This window comes from Paramormyrops kingsleyae, chromosome 7 (assembly GCF_048594095.1).
Source record: "Paramormyrops kingsleyae isolate MSU_618 chromosome 7, PKINGS_0.4, whole genome shotgun sequence".
Taxonomy (NCBI): Eukaryota; Metazoa; Chordata; class Actinopteri; order Osteoglossiformes; family Mormyridae; genus Paramormyrops; species Paramormyrops kingsleyae.
The window spans coordinates 19699441-19721627 of NC_132803.1; the positions used below are offsets into that span (position 1 = coordinate 19699441).

The window sequence follows — 22187 nt, forward strand, 5'->3', positions numbered from 1 at the left end:
TATTTATAAGAAACATGCAGTATTTTCCTCCTTTGAACAAAAAGTAAATTCAGGGCTGGCTAAAATTTCTGGAACGTTTAGCCTCCTCATAAAACAAACTACCGACCTCAAAACTCGCAGCAGTGTACCAGTGTAATAAGCTACCTTATTGTCACAGATAAGCAAAAACATGTGAATATTTCTAAGAAAAGTTCAACAAGTTATTTGTTTCTATTGCTAATGAAACCTTATTTCATGTGTCGTAAAACACATCAGTGAAAGGTATAGCTGGTATGTGTGTCACATAAAAAGGCAGTTTGGTCACTATCCAAAGATTTTCCTGGAAGTTTAAGATAAAAGGAATAAACAGAAGATACAGAACTAACTTGTTTTTTTCTTCCTTCCAGAAATTGACTGTGTCCCGTAACTCTAAATTTCTTATGTTCTTATGTTCTTATGTTTACATGATCTAGCTCATCCATGGAAACATGTCATGTGGAATGCAGAGAGATCTTTTGTCTGATTACTGAATTAGACAACATTTGTTTGAGTCATTACTGCAATGACAGATGTGCTCCTCTCAGTAATTAACTAATTCTCAGTGATTTGTTATAGTGCATTTATCTTTAATTCAACTTTTAAGACTAATATTTCTTTTAATGTATCAACATACACAAAAGATATTTGTTGACTGAAAACATTGGATCAGCATACAGAATTTTACAAATGATTATAGACACTAAATATGCACAAGACTGAGCCAAACTAAAACCTCAAACCAGTTATTTACAAACCAAACGCTGCAGATCTAGCAAGGTTTGTACAGAGTTACATTACAAAGTGAAACCCAAAGTTTTCTAGGTCAGGTGCAGACTTTCACTGATTTGTAACACAGCAAAAGAATCAAGATCTTGAATACATTATTTGCCGTTTTAAAATGTTCTCCAAAAAAAAACAGACTTGTGAAAAAGTTAAATTTCCCCATACAGGAAAAATAGAAATGTTGAGCTTTGCAACAGGCTACAGCGGAACCATGTGGCTATACTGTAACAGTAAAGAAGTTACAACTCCTAAGAAAACACTCTGAATTATCAGTGTTTTTGCTACCCAAGGTGCAGAAAAGTCACTGCATCTCAAAGTATTATATTTTTGTATATTTTTAAAAATAAACAAAAAATATTTCTGAGCTCTGGAAGGGATGCAGAATTCATGCCAAATTAAACAGAAAACAAAAATAGTGACACACAAAACATATTCTTTTAATTTGAAATTGATTGACCCGAATGATACGATCTCCAGCACTTTCATTCCATACTATATGCATCTTCCTTGACATACTACAAATTGTGTTCCATCAGGAAAAGCACTAAATATGCTTAAAGAAATTTGTGTAATCTTTAGAAGACAATATTATACATGACTGGACACTAAACCGTACAAGGTATCTACAAAAAGAGAGCAGGGAACAATATACTTCATCTGTCTGACTGCTGAAGGACTCCCTTATTACAGGTTTGTCCTGAAGTTACAAGATCTAGGTCTATTACATCACTTGCTTCAGTAAATGTCAAAGAGCAAGAATGTATCTTAAAGGTTCAGATGATTAATGAATTCAGCATTGCAGGATTCAGGACACACTTTAAGGAATGCAATGCTTACAGATTCCAGGAGCCACCTGCAAGTTGCATATCATTTATCTTCAGCACAGGATATTTTGCTGAGGCATCATCATGATGATAGCAGTCAAGGAATGAGTGTTATCCCTAAAAAGCCTGGCAGGTAAGCAAGAAGATGCATTATGCCTTTTTAAGACATTTTAGGAAGGATTCCCAGATTAACTAAAACTATTCTCTACTTTTACATAAAATATTTTTAATGAAGTAACCCATGAAACACAACAATAAATTATCTATGATAGTGTGAGAATCTGTATAAGGACTAGTTTTGCTGAGATTATTATTGTAAAGAGGCTCAACAAGCTAAAGTTTAATAATCTATATTTTTCTTCTGCAAATCTCCCTGTCCAATAAAATGAAAACTTTGGAAATCAGAAAACTCCATGTTTTTTTAAGTAAAATATGTTTTCATCAACTACAAATAAAGGTATAATCAGTTCTTACATCTGATATATTATATATAAAGCAAAAAAAATCAGAAACAACCCAAAAAATACAATCCCTGTAGCTATACCTCCAATAAAATTGGACCAAATATCGCTCAAATGGGTATCATTATAAAGAAAATCTCTCTTCAGGTAGCAAATAGGCTATTGTTAGTCATCAGAACAAGGGCGAGCACAGAGCCACTCGCACTAAATAGGTCAACATTTTTAGGTCATAAAAAAGGATGAGATAGAAATAACAATCTGGATCTACCTGGAATCACCAACTAGCTGAAAGGTCTGTGATATTCCGGTTATCAAATGACATCTCACCTTGCTGAAGATCAGTTAACAGAAAATTATCACAGTTCAATTTTTTACTTTAATGTCAAGGAGGCACAATTATATTATTATTTAAATATTGATAACATGAGTGTATTGTAATGACTATACTGGTTTTGCTTACTGCCACATTCCATGATTTACGATGCATAATGCTGAAGTGTGTACAGTTCAGCATTATCTTATTTTACCAGTTCAGAGAGATAGAGGTGGGAGTCGCGTAAGTGGGCCGATTCGTACTGATGCATCCCATCTGTCACATGTTCCAATCACATGCTCCTGTTTTATTTCCCACCCTCAGTAAATCTCTGATGTATCCATCACCAGGTGACGGACTGAATCCTCACACGCTGAAATTCTGCCCTCCATTATTAGCAGCCGTTTATCTATAGAGTAACATTGATCCAGATGCTACGCTGTTAAATAAGTAAGGCACTCCTCGTACTGGGCACCAGTCCAAAGGGATCTTACACTATGGAGAGAGGCTTGCAAGAGCAAAATTGAGGTATAAGGCCACTAAAACCACTTACTGAGCTACCCCAGATCCAGGGATGGCAAAGGACTCTATCAGCATTTCTACATGAAACTCTCACATAACTCACGAATAAGACATCCAAAAAAAAACCATCTGAATAAAAAAAAAAACTCTACATCAGTAATTATTTAACCAAAAATTTAAGTTCACATTACATTATATTTATTTGGCAAATGTTTTTATCCAAAGACACAAACAAGCATAAAACTGTCAAGGAGCAATATGTAGCAGAGATGTAAGTGCAGCTTGACTGAGCTTCCAGCAAATGACTAGTAGCACTGGAATAGGAGATATGCAATACAGTACTTACAAACATAGAAAAAACTAATGAGATTCAAATCAAGGACAAAATGCAAAACTAAGAGCATTCAGTCTAAACATGAAAGCAGTGAATGGATCACAGAGCAAGATATGCTACTTGTCAAGCTAACATTTTGGTCACAATGCCCAATAAAGTTGCAACAGTCTTCAGGTAAATCCCTGAAAACTACTATTCTTAACATATTTATATTAGGACGGTTGAAAGATCACCTTACTTTAGAAGTACTCCAAATAATTTAGTAAATCGACAAACAACAGAGCATGCAAATTTTAGCTCATAATTGTAAACAGTATAGGTCATGAACTAATGCCATGATGGATCACGATGGTGACAGAATTCATGGTTCTCAGAAGGCCAAATTATTGTTTTCCCAGAGCTATATAATACTTTTTCATCTCCAAACATTAAACTAGAATAAACTATAACATTATGCAATAAGAACCCCTTCAAAAGCTAATAAGATTATTATTCTCAGTTTCAGCTTTGAATGGTTTACTGTAGCATTATTATGGTAGTATTTCAAACATGTATCCTCAGATAACTCTGCACAGTAGTAAAACAATACTGTTTATTGTGTACAAAGACAACATTTCTCCTTCACAATCACAAGCCATATTTTAGAGTAGAAATAAAATAGTCATTACCTCAGCACCTGCTTCTATGATTATTGTTCCAAGGAACAGAAAGTTAAAGTTGCTGACGAGTATCAGCTAAACAAGTGAAATCCCTTATCTGTACAGCTGCTTAATTACTCTTACTTCCACTTTCACTTGAAAACAAAATTTTGTGTTCTGCTTAAATTTGGGCACAATTTTGTTTTCGGACACCAATAAGATGAAAACACCATTGCCTCATAACCTTACATATAGCAAGGAGACCATTACTACCCCTGATCCTAATACATAAAATATGCCAAATGAAAATGACTGCAAAGTTAAAACATTAAATCTAGTTGTACTTCATCTGTTATTGTACAGTAGCTGTCATTATAAATCCTGTGTATAAGTCCTGCAAAACACTGATTTTCCTGTTCATGGCAATGATATCCTCTCATCCTAATAGTAGACCACTTTGTTATTGCACAATTGATAAAATGTTATATATACTACAGAACATTCCATGGGATTTCCCAAAAGTATTGAGACATCAATTTTTTTTTTCTTGTTTTGTTTTGTTTTTTTTTGATAATACCTTGAAACACACATCTGGGGTCTAACTGTATGCCTACTTAAATAGAAAATGCGTATGTGAAGCCATAACTATGATAAAAGAAATTATTTATACGGAGTCCCAATGATGCGCTCCTCCTTTGGAGTAATTGCATTTCCCGATTCACCATAAAAATACCCCACATAACATTAAAATTATTAACAGGAAAATGTTTAGGTAATTCGACATCAATACAATACCTTCTGCGATAAGTTTTTCCACCGTGACCTGGTATCGTCCGACAGCAAAGACTTTCCCAATATAGCTGCCCAGTCCAGAACCAAATCCCGATGTGCATCCAGCACCATGCCCATCGCTTTCCAGTTTAGGTATACGAGAAAATTTCCTCATTATTAATAGGCTAATATAAGCTTTTCAATGTAAAGCTTGTTTTAACAGCCGCTGACTTTCCCTATCTGTCCATACACACTTCCGTCACGATCCAAGGTAAATTGCAGCAAAGTAATTAACTGCTGTCTCAGTGGCGTAAATTAACAACCGCGGTGTTAAGACGTACAGGTCAATATCTAACCTGGACTACAAGCCGTTTATACCCGACGATAATCAATTTAGATCCGTGTGCAGTAACATGCTAGCAGATCATTACGATTGCGTTTGGTTCCTCCGTCCTCAGACTGAAACTACAGCTCCTAAAATCACCGCCTGTTTCATTTACTGTTTAAAAAGACCCTGCATTTAATTATCGTTATATCCTACGGAAACGATTTTAAAAGGTCAATGGATAGCCACGTAACTGATCAGACTAACGAGCAGCTTCGACATAACAGAAACACAATGTAATGTTTAGTTATGGTGCCAGTCAACGCGTGGAGGACAACCCAGTACAACTAGAAGGTGAACCCCCTTTTTAAAACCCTTCGAGAATGAATACCATGCCCTGTCAGCTAAAGTTATTTATTACCGTTTATAATAGACTATTTATTTACTTTCACATATCATTGAGTTCGCATGTTGTGGGGCAAAGTCTCTCGTACTGAAAGTGCCACTGCTCTGGTCCCCCCCTTCCACTTTCATGCAGGTCTGACATCGCATAGATTTTCTTTCTTTTCCCAGCACTACAGGTGCTGCGTTTACTATCAAACCATTTTTGTCGCGTTTCAAATAGGGGATCACGGAACCCTCTGTACAAGGTTTGCCCCGAAGGCATCTATGTGATTAAAAGATACAGATTTATGAAAATATTAATTCATTCCAATTATTCCACGTGTTTCGCAATTAAAGATTTCTAAATGGAGAAACCAATACAACCAGCAGAGGCATGCTGAAGTGCTTAGTAGGAGAACCATTTGCCCTTTGTTGGTTGTACACGTGCAAAGTTCACTTCATTCTTGTGTTATGTTATACTGTTTTCTGGGCATTTGCTCTGTTATCACAATTAGTAGTCATTAATAATCATTATTTAAAACATTAATTATTATTGTTGTTATTGTTCTAATAATAATAATAATGATGATGATGATGATAATAATAACAATTATTATTATTATTGTAGTTTAACCACTAAATTATTGTAAACGACAGACTTGTCATAGATTTGCAGTAAATCATGTCACTTAAATTAAGTATTGATACTTTATAAAATGCAAGACTATGTTTACAGTCATATTTCTATTTTCAGCCATACATTCAGGTAGTTCTCAGTGTAGTTGGTATGCTTGCAGAAATTATTAGCCTTTGTCTTTATTAATACATTATGGATGTATATCATCAGACTAATTAAAATCGACACTGTAAGACCTTACAAGGGCTTGCATGATTGGTCACTTCCAGAAAACCATAATGTGCTTTGAAGATTAATTTTCTTGTGACTGTATAGGGGTTGATGAAGATCTGTTTAGCTTTCAGGGTGTGCTGTGTTACACTGTCAAGTTTAATTAATGTTGGGATATTCAGTTGTCCTTGCTGTTCTGAGTGATTTTGTTTCAGAGCAAGATGCACATTATTATTGTGTTATACTGTAAATGTCATACATATATTCTATTCACATCCATCTTTCTTGGGGGGGGGTTGGGGGCTGGAGCCTACAGTATAGCAAGCAGCACTGGGCTCAAGGCTGGGGAACAGCACATGTCAATGTCATTGTCTTCCCATTATTGCTGGAATCAATCCAAACCCAAACCAAGACAATCACAGCATCCTATTTTACAGTAAACATTACAACTTCTTCAACACAATCTTCTCCCCTTGGAAACCAGGTCTTCTTGATGTCTGTTTACTGGCCGGTATGACTGATTCGGACATTTGCATTCACCATACAGCCCCTCTGGGTAATGTCTAGGAAAGTTCTGGGTTGCAGTGCGGGAAAGTGGCTTATATTTGTACAGTATAAAAGTCATTTTGTGCCACTTATCATGTTAACTGATGCCAGCCATTTCTGTATTCCCATTGCTTCTTACAAGGAATATATTTGTGTATGTTCAAATCAATATACCGTGAGAAAAATACATTTTGTTGAATTTTGGTGCTTTTCAAGGATGTGAATGAAAGAGGACTGTAAGGTCACACTTCAAAACAACAAGCACAGTAAAACGTAAAAAAAATCTTTTTCGTAATCAATAATTTGAGCAGTACATACTTGCATATTTCAGGTAAATTAACCTGCCACCTTATTCTACATCATACATCTGTGTGTACTTCAACAGTTTAGACATCACTTTACATACTGCTTATAAATCTAAACATAACTAACGCCCGTAAGTACTTTTGACTCCAATACCGTGTTCAGGTTTGCAGACAATTCAGCTGCAGTAGGCCTGATCAGCATTAACAAGCAGGCCAACCTGGAGGACTTTCTCAACTGCCCACTTGACACACACACGTCCTTATGCAAATACTTATTTCTGACGTCTTGCAATCTCCACTTGCTGCCAGTTTTGCCCACCATAGATATTGAAATAATTATTATGCAGTGTCTAATGCTTGTATATCTTTTTTATGTCTTGTTTATTATGTCCCTTTTTCATTCTGGGGCTAGGCAACCATGAATTCCACTGCACATTTAATTCAATTCAATTTTATTTATATAGCGCTTTTAACAACAGTCATTGTCACAAAGCACTTTACATATAACCGGCCTGAACCCCCAACAAGCAAGCCTGAGGTGACAGTGGCAAGGAAAAACTCCCTCTAGCAGGAAGAAAGCTTGAGAGGAACCTAGACTCAGAAGGGGATCCCATCCTCCTCTGAGCAACCGGGGTGCATGAAAATGTACAAAAATTAACTTAGTTCAAGATTAATCATTAATTTATCATTTTAAAGAAGTGAAGTTCAGTTAAGTTCAAGTTCATATACATTGTGCTCAGTAAAACTGATTACATGAACACATTTGAAATCTCTGTAAGTACGTATATGGTGAGGCAGAGGATACCAAGATATTGTTCAGAATCTGGGAATATCAGGAGAAATTATTCACCGGGAGCATGGACTGGGCCTGTCTAGGTGTATGTATACATTTTTCTTATTTGCCACTGATACTATTTTTCACAGCTAATGGAAAATATATGGGATTTCAACAAAATTCATGTGATTTTTCACATACATTTTATTCATGCATGTACTGTAGTCTTTTGTACATAGTTTAACATTCCATTATGTATAAGTAATTTTTTCATGCATATTAACACACACGTTAATGAGGATTTTTTTCACAATTTTATTTTCCAAGAAAAATATTTTCATGAATTTCCTTCATTTTATTTTTACTGCCATCTGCTGGATTAAAAAATAACAGTCATATTCCTTTACATAGCAATACATTGTGTGTTGTTCAATACGGTTATAAATTCAATTCAGTTAATAAAGAATATTATAAATTCATATATAATGAAATTTTCCATTTTAAAAGTTTGGTATATATACCTAAAAATAGACACATGTATGCACACTTTTTAGTGAATAGTTAATAAAACAACAGCTGTTTAAATACTTTGTTATTGTTTCTACTCTTAAGTTAGTAGCTCGATGAAAACCGCCCAGAATTTTCATCATGCTTCACAGTTACTCTCCACCACAGATCTTCAGCAGAGTTTTGCGATATTCCCCAGAAGTTTCAGACTGAAATTCAAGGAAAAGAAGTGAAAAATTATATATCCATCCCACTAATTCCTAAATACCCGCACTAACACAAATGAAACAGAATAATTAAAACATGTGATTTTGATATTTGTGCTTATAGATTTAACTTGATAACAAGATTAGCTGTAGTCTGTTTTTAATTGGCAAGCCACACCAGGCCATTTCCCATTCAAAAGGAAATGTTTAATCAAATTATTTTAAATAGAGGGCTGCATAATCTGTTTCAAATCATAGTGAAGATTGTTTATTAGATTATTCTATGATTTATAGCAGAGCTGTGTTGTAATACTGTACTAGTCTGATATATTATACACATTAATACGACTCTGATTTTCTGGGGGAATATCCGTGACCAGAATTCAGATTGTATTAGCAAGCCATGACTTATGAAGACATACCTCTAAAGCAGAGTGCAGTGAGTAGCCATACATTTTTTTGAACTCAGCCTTGATGTCCAGCATGTCAATCTCAGAGCGACTGACCATAATTCTCCTCAAAGTAGAGTCAGCTGTCCCAAGACCCTACAGAACACCAGTAAATTAATGCCAGTGCGTCAGCAATCTGTATAGACGATCCCCAAGACTCCAGAAACACCTGATCATGTGACAGGATGTAGCAATAATACCTCATACAACATAGGCTGAAAGGAGCATTGTATCATCTGTTATGTGCGCTGTAAATGGCACCCACTGGAATGGGCAAATTTAAAAGGTTGATTGCAGAATGCTGCACTAACCTACCCACCTTCATGCATGTGTGGAGTCTTTCAGCCATGTAGGCTGGTACACTTTTCACACATTTCACTGCAACCAGAAAAATTCACAATCAATCAGATATTACTCTGAACACATTACAGTGATGACATACAGTACTCTGCAAAAGTCTTGCACAATCAAAGAAAATGTTCACGGCTTCTTCTCTGGGTAGCATATGTGTATTTGCTCAGAAAAAAGCTAAATTAACAAAATTAACAATAACACAGTGAAAAGTAACCTGCATTTCTTCTGTTCTCCAAAAAGTTACTTATATCTTGTTGGACGGCTAGATAAACACAGAAACCGCTTCAGTTCCCAAGCCTCTCCTCAGGGGCACCCCAGCCTTCCATGTATTTGTTAAATTTCACCACCAACTCACTTAACTTAATTAGATAATCAACTCAATAAGGTATTGATTACCCAAACAAGGCTGGGGTAGTAGTCAAGTCAAAAAATAAGTTTTATTTTGTGTGGTGGCTGCAAATTCCAGGGTAACTTTAGGAGTGGTTTTAAAATGGCTAAGCTGACACACTTTGACAGACATAATATCATAGTTTTACACCAAAATGAAGATCATTTAAAGATAGGACCTAGGACTTTTGCATAGTACTGTATATTAACCATTAAAGCTTTCTGTTATATAAAAGCACGCATTGTAATTCAACTATATCAACTATATAAAGGGTACGATGATCTACATGGTTCTTCAAGTATATCCAGACAATGCTCACTACTGTACATGCATGCAAAAATGTGAATTTTGTCACAATTGTTAAATAAATACCTATGGCCACCAGCAGATCCTCTAAATGCCCAGACATTTCACTTTCGATGCTCTCCTGCAGTGTCTTTCCACTGATGTTCTTATATTCAATCAAAACTAAAACGCAGGAGAGATTTTTAGAAACATCCGAAAAAACAAAAAGATGAAGACAAGACTTAAACGTGTGGTGAGGGCAGACGGCTCACCTTGCCTCAGTTGAGCTAAGCTTCGGTGGCACAAAATATCGATAAATTTGTTTTCATCTGTTCCCCATCTCTTCTCTCCCGCCTCATACAGAACCTGTTGTGTTAAAAGAAAAGAAATGCACACAGTCCTGTAATCATACTGTCTATTCATCCAAAAACCACACCTGGGTTACTAACAGGAAATTCTGGCAACCCTCTTACTCGATAAAAGTGGTATTATGAATATATTTAATAGATTAATTAAATATTTGATACAACGAGGAATACATATTTTAGCATGGTGTTCCCATGCCAGGAATGGTGACAATTTGCAGACTGCATATACTTAGCTCTCAACGGATCTCAAGCTAAAACTGATATAGATCGTGTAAGCTACTGAAATGGCTTGGAAAATAAAAAGCCAGTTTTCCATTCAAGATGTATATAACTTGGTTTCCTTTGGATATGTCAGAAAAGGTTCAGTGAATGGAAAAAAAAGATTAACGTGATTCACATCTAAAACAAGAAGGACATTAAAAAAGGAAAAATGTTACAGTGCCTACAAATAAAGAGGTGTAACAGGAAGTAGCAGATAATCAGCACACCCGCTGTACCTTGGCTTCCTGTCTGGCTTTTCCCATATCTACAGCAGCGCTGTCCTCCCTTGTCGCCTATAATAATAAAAAATAATAACCTCTGCACATTACAGATCAATGGTTAAAAACACCTAAAACTGTCTCACAAAATACCACCAAAACGCACCTCAGCCAAAGTGAGAAGTGCCTGGCCGTAATCCCCGGAGACTTCCGTCTTGAGGTCAAGTGTTACTTTCTTCCCCGTTTCTGTTTAGGAACAAGAAATATAAGAGGTAATGGCTTTGACTGGTTGGTTACTGGATAACAATAAAGTTAAACTGAATGAACAAGAATGCAAACCTGCCAAATATGCATCTGAGAGGGTCTTTACTTGTTGGGTGGTTCTTGAAGCAAAGATTTCTATTAAAGTATTATCAGTCGTCCCAAGTCCCTGTTACACAGAAATAAATCAGAAGTCACTTCACCACCCAGCCCAGCTCTTCTTGCTCTTACTGCCACCTAAATATAATGGCAAGGATGACAGGAAACAACCACTTTCCACAGCCGCTTATCTAATACAGAATTGGTGTGAGCATTGAGCCTGTCAAAGGAAACACCGGCACGAGGCAGGGACACCTTGGACCTTGCACATACATTATGGGCAATTCAGAGACACCAATGCGTCCACAGTGAACGCTCTTGGGGAGGGGGAGGAAAGCAGAGACCCCGGCAGAATGTACCCCATCGCCACATGCAGCTCAAGGCTGCTACCCACCAGGCGGCACTCACACTGCAGACTTTTTGACATGCATACATTTTCCCAGGATACAGAAGTAAATATGAAAAATAAGCAACTTCTTACTAAAGCAATACAAACGTATGTGTGTGTATTTGTGTCTGTTTTTGTAATTATTACAATGTGGGGACCAGATTTCCCCAAAATGTGATAAAAACCAGTAACTTTTTACCTTGCAGGAACAGGTTTCTGTCCCCGCAAGGATAACCTCAATTTTATAACCTCAAGGTTAGGGCTGGGTAGGGGTTACGGTTGTCATTGTTGGGATTTGGGTTATGCCCTTAGACATGAATAGAGAATCCCCTTAACGATATGAATACATGAAATGTCTGGCTGTCTGTGTGTGTTTGTTGATATACAGGTACATCCTGTGGTCGGCAGAGTGATCTGGCTCCTGAGCAATGCCCCTAACCCACACTACTCCAGCAATGGGCTGGCCCAACCTTTTCTATAGTATGTCACTTTGGATATAGGCATCTTCTAAATAAATCAATGCATATGTATTCACTTTTGCTTCTGGATTAAAGAATACATTGATGTCAGAGAAGCGCACGTCCGATCCTGCCTTTCGTGTTTCCTCCCTGTTTGGCCAGCAGCTGTTGTTGGCCATCCTGCCTTCCTCCCCGTCGCTTGCCCTTCAGCCCCAGTGTGCATAATTCCCTAGTGTGTTTGCCTTGGTCTTTGGACTGCTGTGTAGGCATCTGATCTCGGATGATTTAAGCGACGTATGAAAAATACCGCCCTGTTCTCTTCTAGCCCTGTTTGTACTTTTGTTCCTTGTTATTATCTTAGTATATTCCCAGTTTGTGGTTTCCAGGTTCAGTGCTTGTTAATTGTTCCAACTGTTGCTCATTGTCCTGCGCCCTGTGTCCTGCATGATTGGTTGATTGTCTGATGTTCCTCACCTCGCCCCTCTCATTATCCCAGTTGCCTTTCGTATTTAGGTGCCTGCCCCAGTTCAGATCTTTACTCAGTCATTGTGTTGCTAGTTACTGTGTATTTATGTGGCTGTGTGTTGGAGATGCTGCTTGTTTTATAGTCCTGCTCCTTGTGTTACCCTGTTTCCTTGTTATGTTACTTTAGGATTCTTGTAGTTTTTTGACCCCTCGTGGTCCTTTTTCATGCCTTTCCCTGTATGTTCTGTTTTTAGTTAAGAAACCCCTTTTGTCACGGAGCTGCCAATGGATCGTCACCCTCATTTCCACCTACACAATGCTGCACTTTAACAATTATACAAATTTTTTTTGTAAATTTAGAAACCCACTTACTTTCATGGCCTGGATTACCTCCTGACTATCAAACACATTTGCCGGTGTGATAAGTGCCACTAGCAGGTCTTCGAAGTCCCCATGGGTGTCTCCTTTCAGGTCCTCTTTGAGGGTCTACAGTGAATATGGCAGGCGCCCGTTATTCTAACACTCTAAACTGCTTTCAGTATAATTGAAAGATTGAACAAAAAGCAACTTCACCCTCCCAGTCGCTTGATGATATGCTGCACATATCAGCTGACGCTGCTTATTTGTCCTTCCTGTTAAAATAGTAATTATGGTCTTTTCATCTGTACCTGAAGAAAAAATAGAAACATGAATTGGTTTCAAAACGCCTGGAGTACCTTAAGCATGAACCATACTCAACCCTGAACTATTGCTTTAAGTAATTTCATTTGTTTCATTGCTTCATTTTAACAGATTACTTTTGCAACAGATAATAAATTGTCAATAAGTCTGAACCCACATATTACTGTTTTACAACATTTTTTGTACCATTATATTTCCCTAGAAATATCTAAATATTTTCCAGTACAGATTGGCTTGCAATCTGGAAATAAAAAGAGCTGAGAGTTGTATCTCAGTTTAAGAAATAGTAACAAAGAGCAGAAAAAAAGGTATTTAAATGAATATTAAAATAACTCCCTGTATCAGAAAACATCCTTACCAAGACCCTCAATAGCTTTCCTCAGAGCTGCAGCATCTTCACTTGCATTAAAGTTAGTCTTGTCTATAATAGTCCCTCGTTGTGCAGACTAGGGGAAAAAATAGTAGATAATCAACTCGTCTGTGAAAATTAGGAGGAGCTCACAGGCTTACAGTCCAATGCATGACAAAATAAAAGCATCCCTACTGTAGCTGCTGGTTTGGTAGGGGAATCAAGGAGCAGGTCCAAGTCATTCTGAAATTCAAAGGCTGTTTTCACTTAAATCTCAAAATAAAGCAAACATTTTGCATATCGCATGTATACGTTTCTCTATGTGTATGTTTCTTTCCCATCATTTTGAAATAATTGATGATAAGAAATTTTAAGTATACATTACCCATGTAGACGCCATTCCGAAGGATCTGAATAAAGTTTATCTAGCCTTTAAGGAAACAAACCAAATATCCACCCACCCACAAGAATACACCAGATTAAGTAAGAGCTCCAGTATAAGGTTATACGAGAAATATATTTACATCAGCGAAAACTACACACGAGATACTGTAAATCGAATAAAAGTATCCCCTTCTGGATCTAGAAAATGTGTTTAAAAATCACATTAATAGTAAAAAACAATCCAAAACTGTTTAGTTTCCGTCAGTACAGGTAAAGTACCTTTACAAAATACAAATAAGGTAGAAAATCGTTGGAATTTACTGTCAAAGCGTAACACATGAAGCTGCTAGGACAAAGATAAAATGTATCATAGATATACTGTAGCCTAATACATAATTTTGTACACAAACTCGCACTTACTTGCACACAAAGTACAACAGGCAGTTTGAGCCACACCTCTATGCTGAAGTCTGAGTTGCGAAAGTATTTTTCAAGGGGAAATGAGGTCGAAACTTCCTCCCAAAAATAAATAAATAAATAAAATAAACGTAGAAAAGGTGCGATTAAAACCTACGCCCGTCAGCAGATGGCATACGCCTGGAAAGTAACGAAATAAACAGCTGAAAGTGGATTTTTCAGCCTTTTTTATGTGATCGTTAAGTTTCATTCGTTACGTGATCGTTGTGGGTGTGGCTGTATGATATATTATTCCCGGGAGAGTAGCCTACTGTGGGTTTTGTATTTCCTTCACATTTAGTCTGCTTCCTGATGATTGTACTAAATAAATACGAAAACATACTATATGAACCTGCAAAGCTGTAGTTACCCTGATACCCTGATTGATTCCCTCAAGTTGATTTTCATGTTGAAAGATTCAAGATTTTGAAAAATATATATTCATATTTGCCTACAGTTATGTATTGCTATTAGCATTAAGCACATTAGCTATGAATACTCCTTTCATCTTCCAACCCCTTATCCAGTACAATATTATAGGTCAGATAATCTAGGGAGCCTTTTGTAGGTACTGTAGCACTGTGCAGTGGAAAACTCTTGATTGGATGTCCATCCATCACATGACATGTACACAATGGGCAATTTACAGATGTCAGTTTGCCAGTTCATCTGACTGTCTACTGTAGACCATAGGGGGGATGCAGAAGACTTGTTGAGAACATGTAAACACCATATAGATTACCCTTGAAATGTGAGGTAACAGTATTAGCCACAGACACCTTTCTGCCTGCTAGATATGTGTGATTTTATGATGCTTTTGTCAGTTTCCAAAGTATCTATATTGATTAGACATCCTTATGTGTTTTTTTAATTTAATTAAGACTGGTTTCCTGCAGTCCCCTGGGTCATGTCCTAGGTGGGGCCTAGTGCCTCCTACTAGAACAGAAGCTCTGCATTCTTCTGGTGGGTGTATCCCATGAGATGCATTAGTCTGACAGAATTGTACAGGATCATTTCAGATTAGTGTTGTGTAATATGGCACGCCCAATTTATCTGTCTCCACTAAATGCAACTGTTTTTGAATATATGAATATATGTAAAAGGCATTTTTGTGCATTAGAGTAACAAATTTGAGAACATTTGAGAAAACAGTTGTCTCTCATTTTTTTTTTTTTCTGTATAAGGTGTTACATCTGTCGCTCATTTACTAATCAGGAAACCTGAGCCAGCTCTGCACTGGCGGCAGGATCAGCCCGTCCTTATTTCAGCAGAGCACTGAGCACTGAGCACTGCTTGTGGTTCAGTCATTGTCTTTGCTCTTACAGCACAGGGCTCAGTTGTCTCTCAGTCAGAGTCTTGTTTTATGTTTTATGGGTTAGATGGATCGATGCATTACTGAGGCCAATTTACTGCGCATGCAGAACGGGAGGATGAGATATACCTACTGAAGACTCAGTGCTCTTATATCAGACAAAATCATTCTATCACTGTACCCTAAATACTGTTATTCTGATATTGCATTGTTCCACGATGTGACTATTGCATGTGTGCCCATTATGATGTCACAATATGCACTGCACCCCCCCGCCCCCCCAAGATAAATCCTATTAGCCTGTAAGCACTGTGTCATGACATAAGCTAAGTAAGTGTGATCCTCAGGATGGAGAAATGTATCACATTTTTATTCTGAAGTAAGTGTTTGAATACTGTACATTGACTTGGGCCAGCTGTTTCTCAATAACAATGAAAATGTCAGCATGCAGGTTTGGGAGCCCTCAGCCATATACTGTATAAGTCTCTGGGACTCCAGTGAACAGCAGTGTTTTGTAAGTAGAGTATATATGCGATTGTACTGTGGAATGATCCTGGGATCGGACTTCCTGCCAAAATCTCTAACAAAGCAAAATTGGGAATTTGAAAGAAGTCCAAGAAGGAATTTGCAGTGATCTCTCACCCCAGTTAACCCCACTGTCTGGTAAAACCCAAACTAAACCAAACCAAATCAAAGGTCAGTGAAATCAGGTTCTTGTAATAAGTTTATCTGAGATAATGGTGAATCAGAGGGTAGAAAGAAATAATACACACATTAGTGTCTAATGGAATAGTTAAAGATAAGGTTTCAGGATATTAAATATTACAATATGCAGTCATGCAGAAAACGAGGAAAATATTTCTTCACAAGTCGACATCTTACCTGTTTGACAGTACGCTCATTATGGAGGCCCTGCAGTGCATATACTGTACAGTATATAGGTGCTAATAAATATTAAGCTTGTAATATAATGGACATTAATATTCATTTGTGGTCTTAATTGAAGGATTAAATTTGACATTACTGATCAGGACGGTGGCTCAGTGGTTGGCAGTGATGGTTCCTCCCTTCTTGCTTGTGCCTTGTGTAAAGCGAGATGCATGTACACAGTACATACACACATGTACAGCTTGATTATTATTGTTATTGATTTTGCTGAAATTTAAACACAAGCATTATCAATCTGTTTAATGTATTTTAATTAGGACTGGCATTAAACTGGGATCATAATTAAAGCAATGTAATTTTTTTATGGTGCATGACTATATTTACTTGCCTTAGTTGTGTTTCTCAACTTGGCCCTTGGGGACCCCCAGACAGTTCACATTTTTGCTCCCTCCCAGCTCTTGATAGGAGCAAAAACGTGGATTGTGTGCGGGTCCCTGAGGACTGGGTTGAGAATCACTGCTTTAGTCAGAGATGAATTGCTGAGAAAAAGAAAAATAAAGTGCTGGTTGTAGAAGGAAACTTTACTTAATTCTCTGACATTACATTCTGAAGACTGAGATGATGTAGTTTCAGTTCCATTACCACAATACTGCTACCACAAATGATATTGTTGTTGCTGATACACCAGTACACGACACAATACAGTACACAGTGAAAATATAATACATACATAAGGCAAGAAAACAAGAAAGGGGGAGAAGTATAGGAGGCTGTGGCTTTTGCAATCAGATATAGATTTAGCTGATATATTTCTATTAGTGGAGACGGTATATTTGCAGAGACAATATGTAGAGTAAAACAGCAAAATGTTACTTAAGTTACAGTCCATTGCATTATTTTGCATTTAATAAATGCAATTCTCACAGTCAACACAGAACTTTATTACACAGTGCAGAACACAGACTTTCAGCTTTTACTTGGACACAGTTTTATGCACTGTCTAAAAGTTACATTAATGTGTGCAAAGTGAAATAAGACAGCTATAGTGGAAAAGTGTCCACAGATTGTCCGTGTACTGTCTGATCACAGAATTATAAAAAAAAAAATACGAATCGTGAATGTTCAATATAAATTATACAGTAATACGCAGCCATGAATGCAAAATACCACTAAGGACAGAGCTTTGCTAGGGAACATCGGTGGTAGGTATGAGGTAGTTCATTTGCTCAAATGACCAGAACAGCATGGAAGCTCGAGCACCTTTTAAGATAACAAGAACACGACATGTTTACAAAGAGCAGAGGCCACTTATATCCTATTTGGTTTGCTTGATTATCTAGTGAGCAATGTGTTGGCAACATTTCTCTAAATGCTGTCTTGAATAGAGAAACTGCGTCTTCTAAATTCATAAAAAAAAAATATATAATAATAAAAAAAAACCCACGCTTGTTTTCTCATCTTCCAAACATATTCCAATCCAAACAGCTAGGTTCCATCAGTGACCTTGCTCTCTTGAAATACAATTAAAATTAGTCCTCTGGGTTGAGTTTATCTCTGTCTCTAAGGGTTTTGTATGATTGGGTTCATTTTCATCCTCCATTTCTCAAGAATTAAAAATGTAGCTGTCCTAGGTATAACAACTGTTGGAGAGCAGGACTGTGGCTTTTACAATGTGATTTAAATGCAGAAATATCCTTTTAGAAGAGTGGATAACATTATGCATAACGGTATGAATAATCCATTCTTCTAGCTGAACATGAGCTCCCTTGACAGTATTTTATATGCACGATATAATTGGAATTTTATTTGATTTTTTACTTCATTATCTCAACGTAAATTATCAAATCCTGCTGAACAAAGTTGGAGTTTTATTCAAAGTACCTGAAGTATGGATTCCTTTTTAGTTATTTTGCATTTATACTTGCATGTTATTTGTTCAGTCGTTTTTATTTCAGCTGTAAATTGAACGTTGGCTAGACGGCCTGGCTTCATGTCTGCGAATTTCACCAATTTATTCATTAGAGTCACTCAGCACTTTGATTCTGCAAAAAAAAAGCCTGTTAGTTTTATCACTTAAAATAATATTATTTCATATTCAAATAAAGTCTGCAGCCTTGTGTATAAGCTACCTTGGATTCTGACAGAGTAGGAATGTGCCTCAGAGTCTCCATCTTTCCTTTCCATTTTTTAAATCATATAAAAATACCCAAACATCTTGTTATTTAAAAATAATAGAAAAATTCCCCCATCTGTAGTCAAACTTCAGTTCCATCATCCAGGTTGCCATGAAGCTTGACCTCCAGGTTGACCTGTTTGACTTTGAGGTTAGAAGCTTCCTGTGTCACATTGACTACATTGACCTTTCTGACAGTGCAATGCATGCTGTGGAAAGTCTTTTCTAGGCACACCTCTACCTTGGTATTGAGAGGATACTCCTCTGATACATATCTAGTTGACTTCTCACTGCTCCACCGGTGCTTCTTGAATAATATGCAAACCGTTAGCAGGACCAGGGCTACCAGTATTATGGCCACGACCCCACCACCGATCGAGGCCCCAGTTTGTGGATAGAAAGTGGGTACTTCTCGGTCCAGTCTCAATGCTTTCATGTTTGTCCCGTTCTTGATGTGGTCGCCTACATTGTCGTAGACGAGGGATTCATCCATGGTGAAACGATGGATTGTCTCATCCACCAGGTCACTAGGGAGCTGCTTCAGGTGTTTCGTCAGAGAACGCTGGATCCTTGGACCAGAAGCAGCCTGCGGCCTGATTACATAAATCACTTGCAGGTACCACTGGTGCCCTGTCTCCACCTTTAAAAGTCACAACAGCCAGAGATTTACTCCACTTCGCAACAGAAATAGGTAGATAGAGGTATGATGTGTGAGCTTACCTTGTAAAGGGCATCGACCTTCATTGTGAATCCATCCACTCCAGACATCATTGTCATGGGCTGCAAATCAGCCGATTCAGATGCAAACTTGGCATTGAAGGGCACATCATGAAAGTACCTGTCACACACTTCTGGCTGTTTTCGGTCCTTACATAACATAGAAAGAATATAGAATGAAGAAGTTGTTAAAGTTTTTTCATCTTATTTTAGGGACTCATTTTGCATCTGTAAGAGAAATAATTATGCAAATATTAGTATGCCGATTTCAGAAGCGTGCTACGCTGCGTCTGAGCAACTTCCTCTGTTGTTTCATCCATCCTTTATTTTGTTGTCTGTCTCCCAGGAAGCACAAAGAGCAGGTCTAGGGTCCACCCTGAATGGAGTGCCAGTCTGTCACAGGGCACATACACACAGACACGTGTATTTACTATGGGGGATTATGGGTAATTTTACAGATGCCAATAAGAAGCCAGGAGGGGGAGAACATGCAGACACACAGAGGTGGGACTCAATCCCACAAGGCTGAAAGAATGATGTCACCCAATAAGCTCATTATCAATATGTCATATTTCAGTGGTTCTCAAGCCTCAGCAAAGACCGACGGGTAGCCTATATCAATTTTTTACGGTATATCAATATTTTTTTCAAAGCAAGATATAGGATGACACAATACCATTTACATCGATCTGCTTCTAGTGTCTGTTAAAATTAGGGCTGTATTAAAATGAGGATCTTTTCACTTATTAAGTGTATGATTGTCAGGCTTCTGATTTCAGAACCATTTGCCATATAGGCTTTAGATTTAGTTTTTATTTGTTTATAGACATTCACCTTCTGTTTTAGGAGCAATATCATGAACGAAAAAGAGTGCTGGTGGACACAGTGGAAGGAAATCTTGTTTGAGTCATGTTCAAAAGAAATGAAAGTGTTTGGCAGTGTAACCAAATTAAATTATGTTCATATTAATAAACAGCAATTGTTGTCATCATTGCAGAACGCATGCAACAGAAACAATATCACAACCTGAGCAGGGGGGCCCAAAGAATGTTTTCCTAGACACAGGGGGTCCTTGGATAAAAAAAGGTTGAGCACCACTGGTGTATTTTACCTACCAAGAGCAAGAACCTATGCTTGAGGTGCTTGTTGGGCTGGATGCAGCCATACTGGGGACCTTCATTGTACAGAGTTCCTGTGGGGTCGAAGAAGGGCACATAGCCATTCCTCCCAGTACAGAGGTACACCTTCTCCAGCTGCAGTTTGTAGGCCGTGTTTAAGCTCTGCTCCGGCTTCCACAGCACACGGCCGTATAGCGTCTGGCCTGTAGTGAAGTATGGTATGCACGATGACTCAAAAGTAATTTAAATAATACATATTAAATTAAGCATATTATTCTTGTAAACTTACTCCTGTCTATGAAATGCCTATGAAAGAGCAAATAAAATGTAAAAAAACACTCTTATGCAGTATTCATTAGCAAAAATCGAAGTACACTACCATATGTAGTATGTAACAGTGCATGTCTAATATCCTATTAACTGGTTGTGTGGTGATGGCAGAGTCAAATTCTAGGCTGTCCTTTAACTTTAAATGTACTAGGTAACTGTACCATCACATGAAACATTATTACAAACAGTATTTAATGTCCCTTGTAGAAAGAATGCATCAAATATTCTCTGCTGTTATAACTGCTAGAAGAGGATACTTTGATGAATGACATTTTCTTGCTAATAAAAGTACTCAAATGGTGAACACACTGTAAATTTATTTGTTAGCAAAGAATACTGAGTGTACTTTTAGTAAATGTTAAGTGAATAACATGCAAATATACAAAATGAAAGAACTTTTGACTGGTAGAGTATGTCTTCCGGTATTCATAAGTTGCAATGCCAAATTGCATATTCACAAAAGTTAGCAGCAGGAGAAAAGTTAAACACCATAAAAAGGCATGATACCCATGGAGAAGATTCCTTTGTAATCCATCTCAGCCACGGACAGGTCTGCAGCAGCAGGGTCCATCATGAACACCTTCTCAGTGTTGCAGAGATGGAATTCTGTGTTTAAGGAGTAGGCGATGGGAACTGGACGATTTGTTTGCTGGAACGCAATGGGAACCAGGAACCTAATATAGAAGAATAAGTATTATACAATTATTTGTATTCATGAGTTAGGGTACTGAACAAATTGTTATGTACAGTAGTTACTGAGGATTTTTGTTTTGCTTGCTCTGAATGAGTGAAATGTTTAAAATGCTGGTGGTGGGTGGGATACTTCTCAGGGGCTTGTGCAGTGCAGGATAGGGGTTTGTCTCCAGGGTCAGTCCAGGACTGGGTAAGCTTCACGGTGCATGGTATTAGAAATATGGTATATTCCCCAGAGTAATCCTTCCTGAAATGCACAACAGGGACACTCGGGGAACTGTGTGTGGACTGGATGCACTGCACTCAAAGTCCTTCAGGACACCAAAAGCTACTGGTTAACCTGCTATAGGAGCTGGTAGCCCTCCAGAGCTGGTGTGCAGAGTCAAAGGACTGGGAACTCCACAGGAGCTGCAAGTCAAAGTCAACTCCTCCCAGGTGGTCTGGAGCCATCACATGTGATCTTTGACCTTTGAGTGTGTGGTGCTCTAGGACAAACTGACCTTAAGGACACAGAAAATGCACCATAATTTTAT

General features: G+C 37.6%; 3 protein-coding genes and 1 long non-coding RNA gene across 6 annotated transcripts in view; 1 reads left to right on the forward strand and 3 right to left on the reverse strand.

The window, feature by feature from the left end:
* Positions 1-5575, reverse strand: part of LOC111849774 (BMP-2-inducible protein kinase-like) — a 26665-nt gene extending 21090 nt beyond the window's left edge. The window contains exon 1 of the mRNA XM_072714458.1: positions 4689-5575. Coding sequence (XP_072570559.1) covers positions 4689-4839 — 151 coding nt within the window. The 5' untranslated portion in view covers positions 4840-5575. The remainder of the gene's footprint in view (positions 1-4688) is intronic.
* Positions 5259-20444, forward strand: LOC140592115 (uncharacterized). Its single transcript, XR_011992390.1, has 3 exons — positions 5259-5343; positions 19320-19412; positions 20360-20444. It is a non-coding gene; the product is annotated as an uncharacterized lncRNA (long non-coding RNA).
* On the reverse strand, positions 8142-14627 carry anxa3a (annexin A3a). Of its 3 annotated transcripts, none has more exons than XM_072714457.1 (14): positions 14386-14627; positions 13969-14042; positions 13779-13826; positions 13593-13680; positions 13127-13221; positions 12926-13039; positions 11222-11312; positions 11049-11128; positions 10901-10957; positions 10308-10401; positions 10123-10218; positions 9328-9386; positions 8982-9104; positions 8142-8562 (listed from the first exon to the last, which is right to left on the reverse strand). In XM_072714457.1, exons 2-14 carry the CDS (start codon positions 13981-13983, stop codon positions 8506-8508), a joined length of 1017 nt encoding a protein of 338 aa, XP_072570558.1. In that variant the 5' UTR covers positions 13984-14042; positions 14386-14627; the 3' UTR covers positions 8142-8505. The 3 variants fall into 3 exon arrangements, with proteins under 3 accessions (XP_072570558.1, XP_023678985.2, XP_023678986.2); XM_023823217.2 differs by having other exon boundaries at positions 13969-14013; positions 14388-14626; XM_023823218.2 differs by lacking the exon at positions 14386-14627 and having other exon boundaries at positions 13969-14381.
* Positions 17125-22187, reverse strand: part of LOC111833442 (extracellular matrix organizing protein FRAS1-like) — a 120027-nt gene continuing 114964 nt past the window's right edge. The window contains exons 57-62 of the mRNA XM_023791713.2: positions 21995-22154; positions 21785-21901; positions 21469-21635; positions 20629-20834; positions 19517-19663; positions 17125-19436 (exon numbers count right to left, since the gene is read on the reverse strand). Of these exons, the coding sequence (XP_023647481.2) occupies positions 18879-19436; positions 19517-19663; positions 20629-20834; positions 21469-21635; positions 21785-21901; positions 21995-22154 (1355 nt within the window). The 3' untranslated portion in view covers positions 17125-18878. The remainder of the gene's footprint in view (positions 19437-19516; positions 19664-20628; positions 20835-21468; positions 21636-21784; positions 21902-21994; positions 22155-22187) is intronic.

What these genes read in the sequence shown, in the direction of transcription:
- anxa3a (XM_072714457.1), bottom strand. An exon ending in GGATCTGCTGGTGGCCATAG is followed by an intron (nt 9,387 to 10,122) that starts GTATTTATTTAA and finishes TTCTGGTTGCAG; the next exon opens with TGAAATGTGTGAAAAGTGTA. An exon ending in CACTGCACTCTGCTTTAGAG is followed by an intron (nt 8,563 to 8,981) that starts GTATGTCTTCAT and finishes CTTGAATTTCAG; the next exon opens with TCTGAAACTTCTGGGGAATA.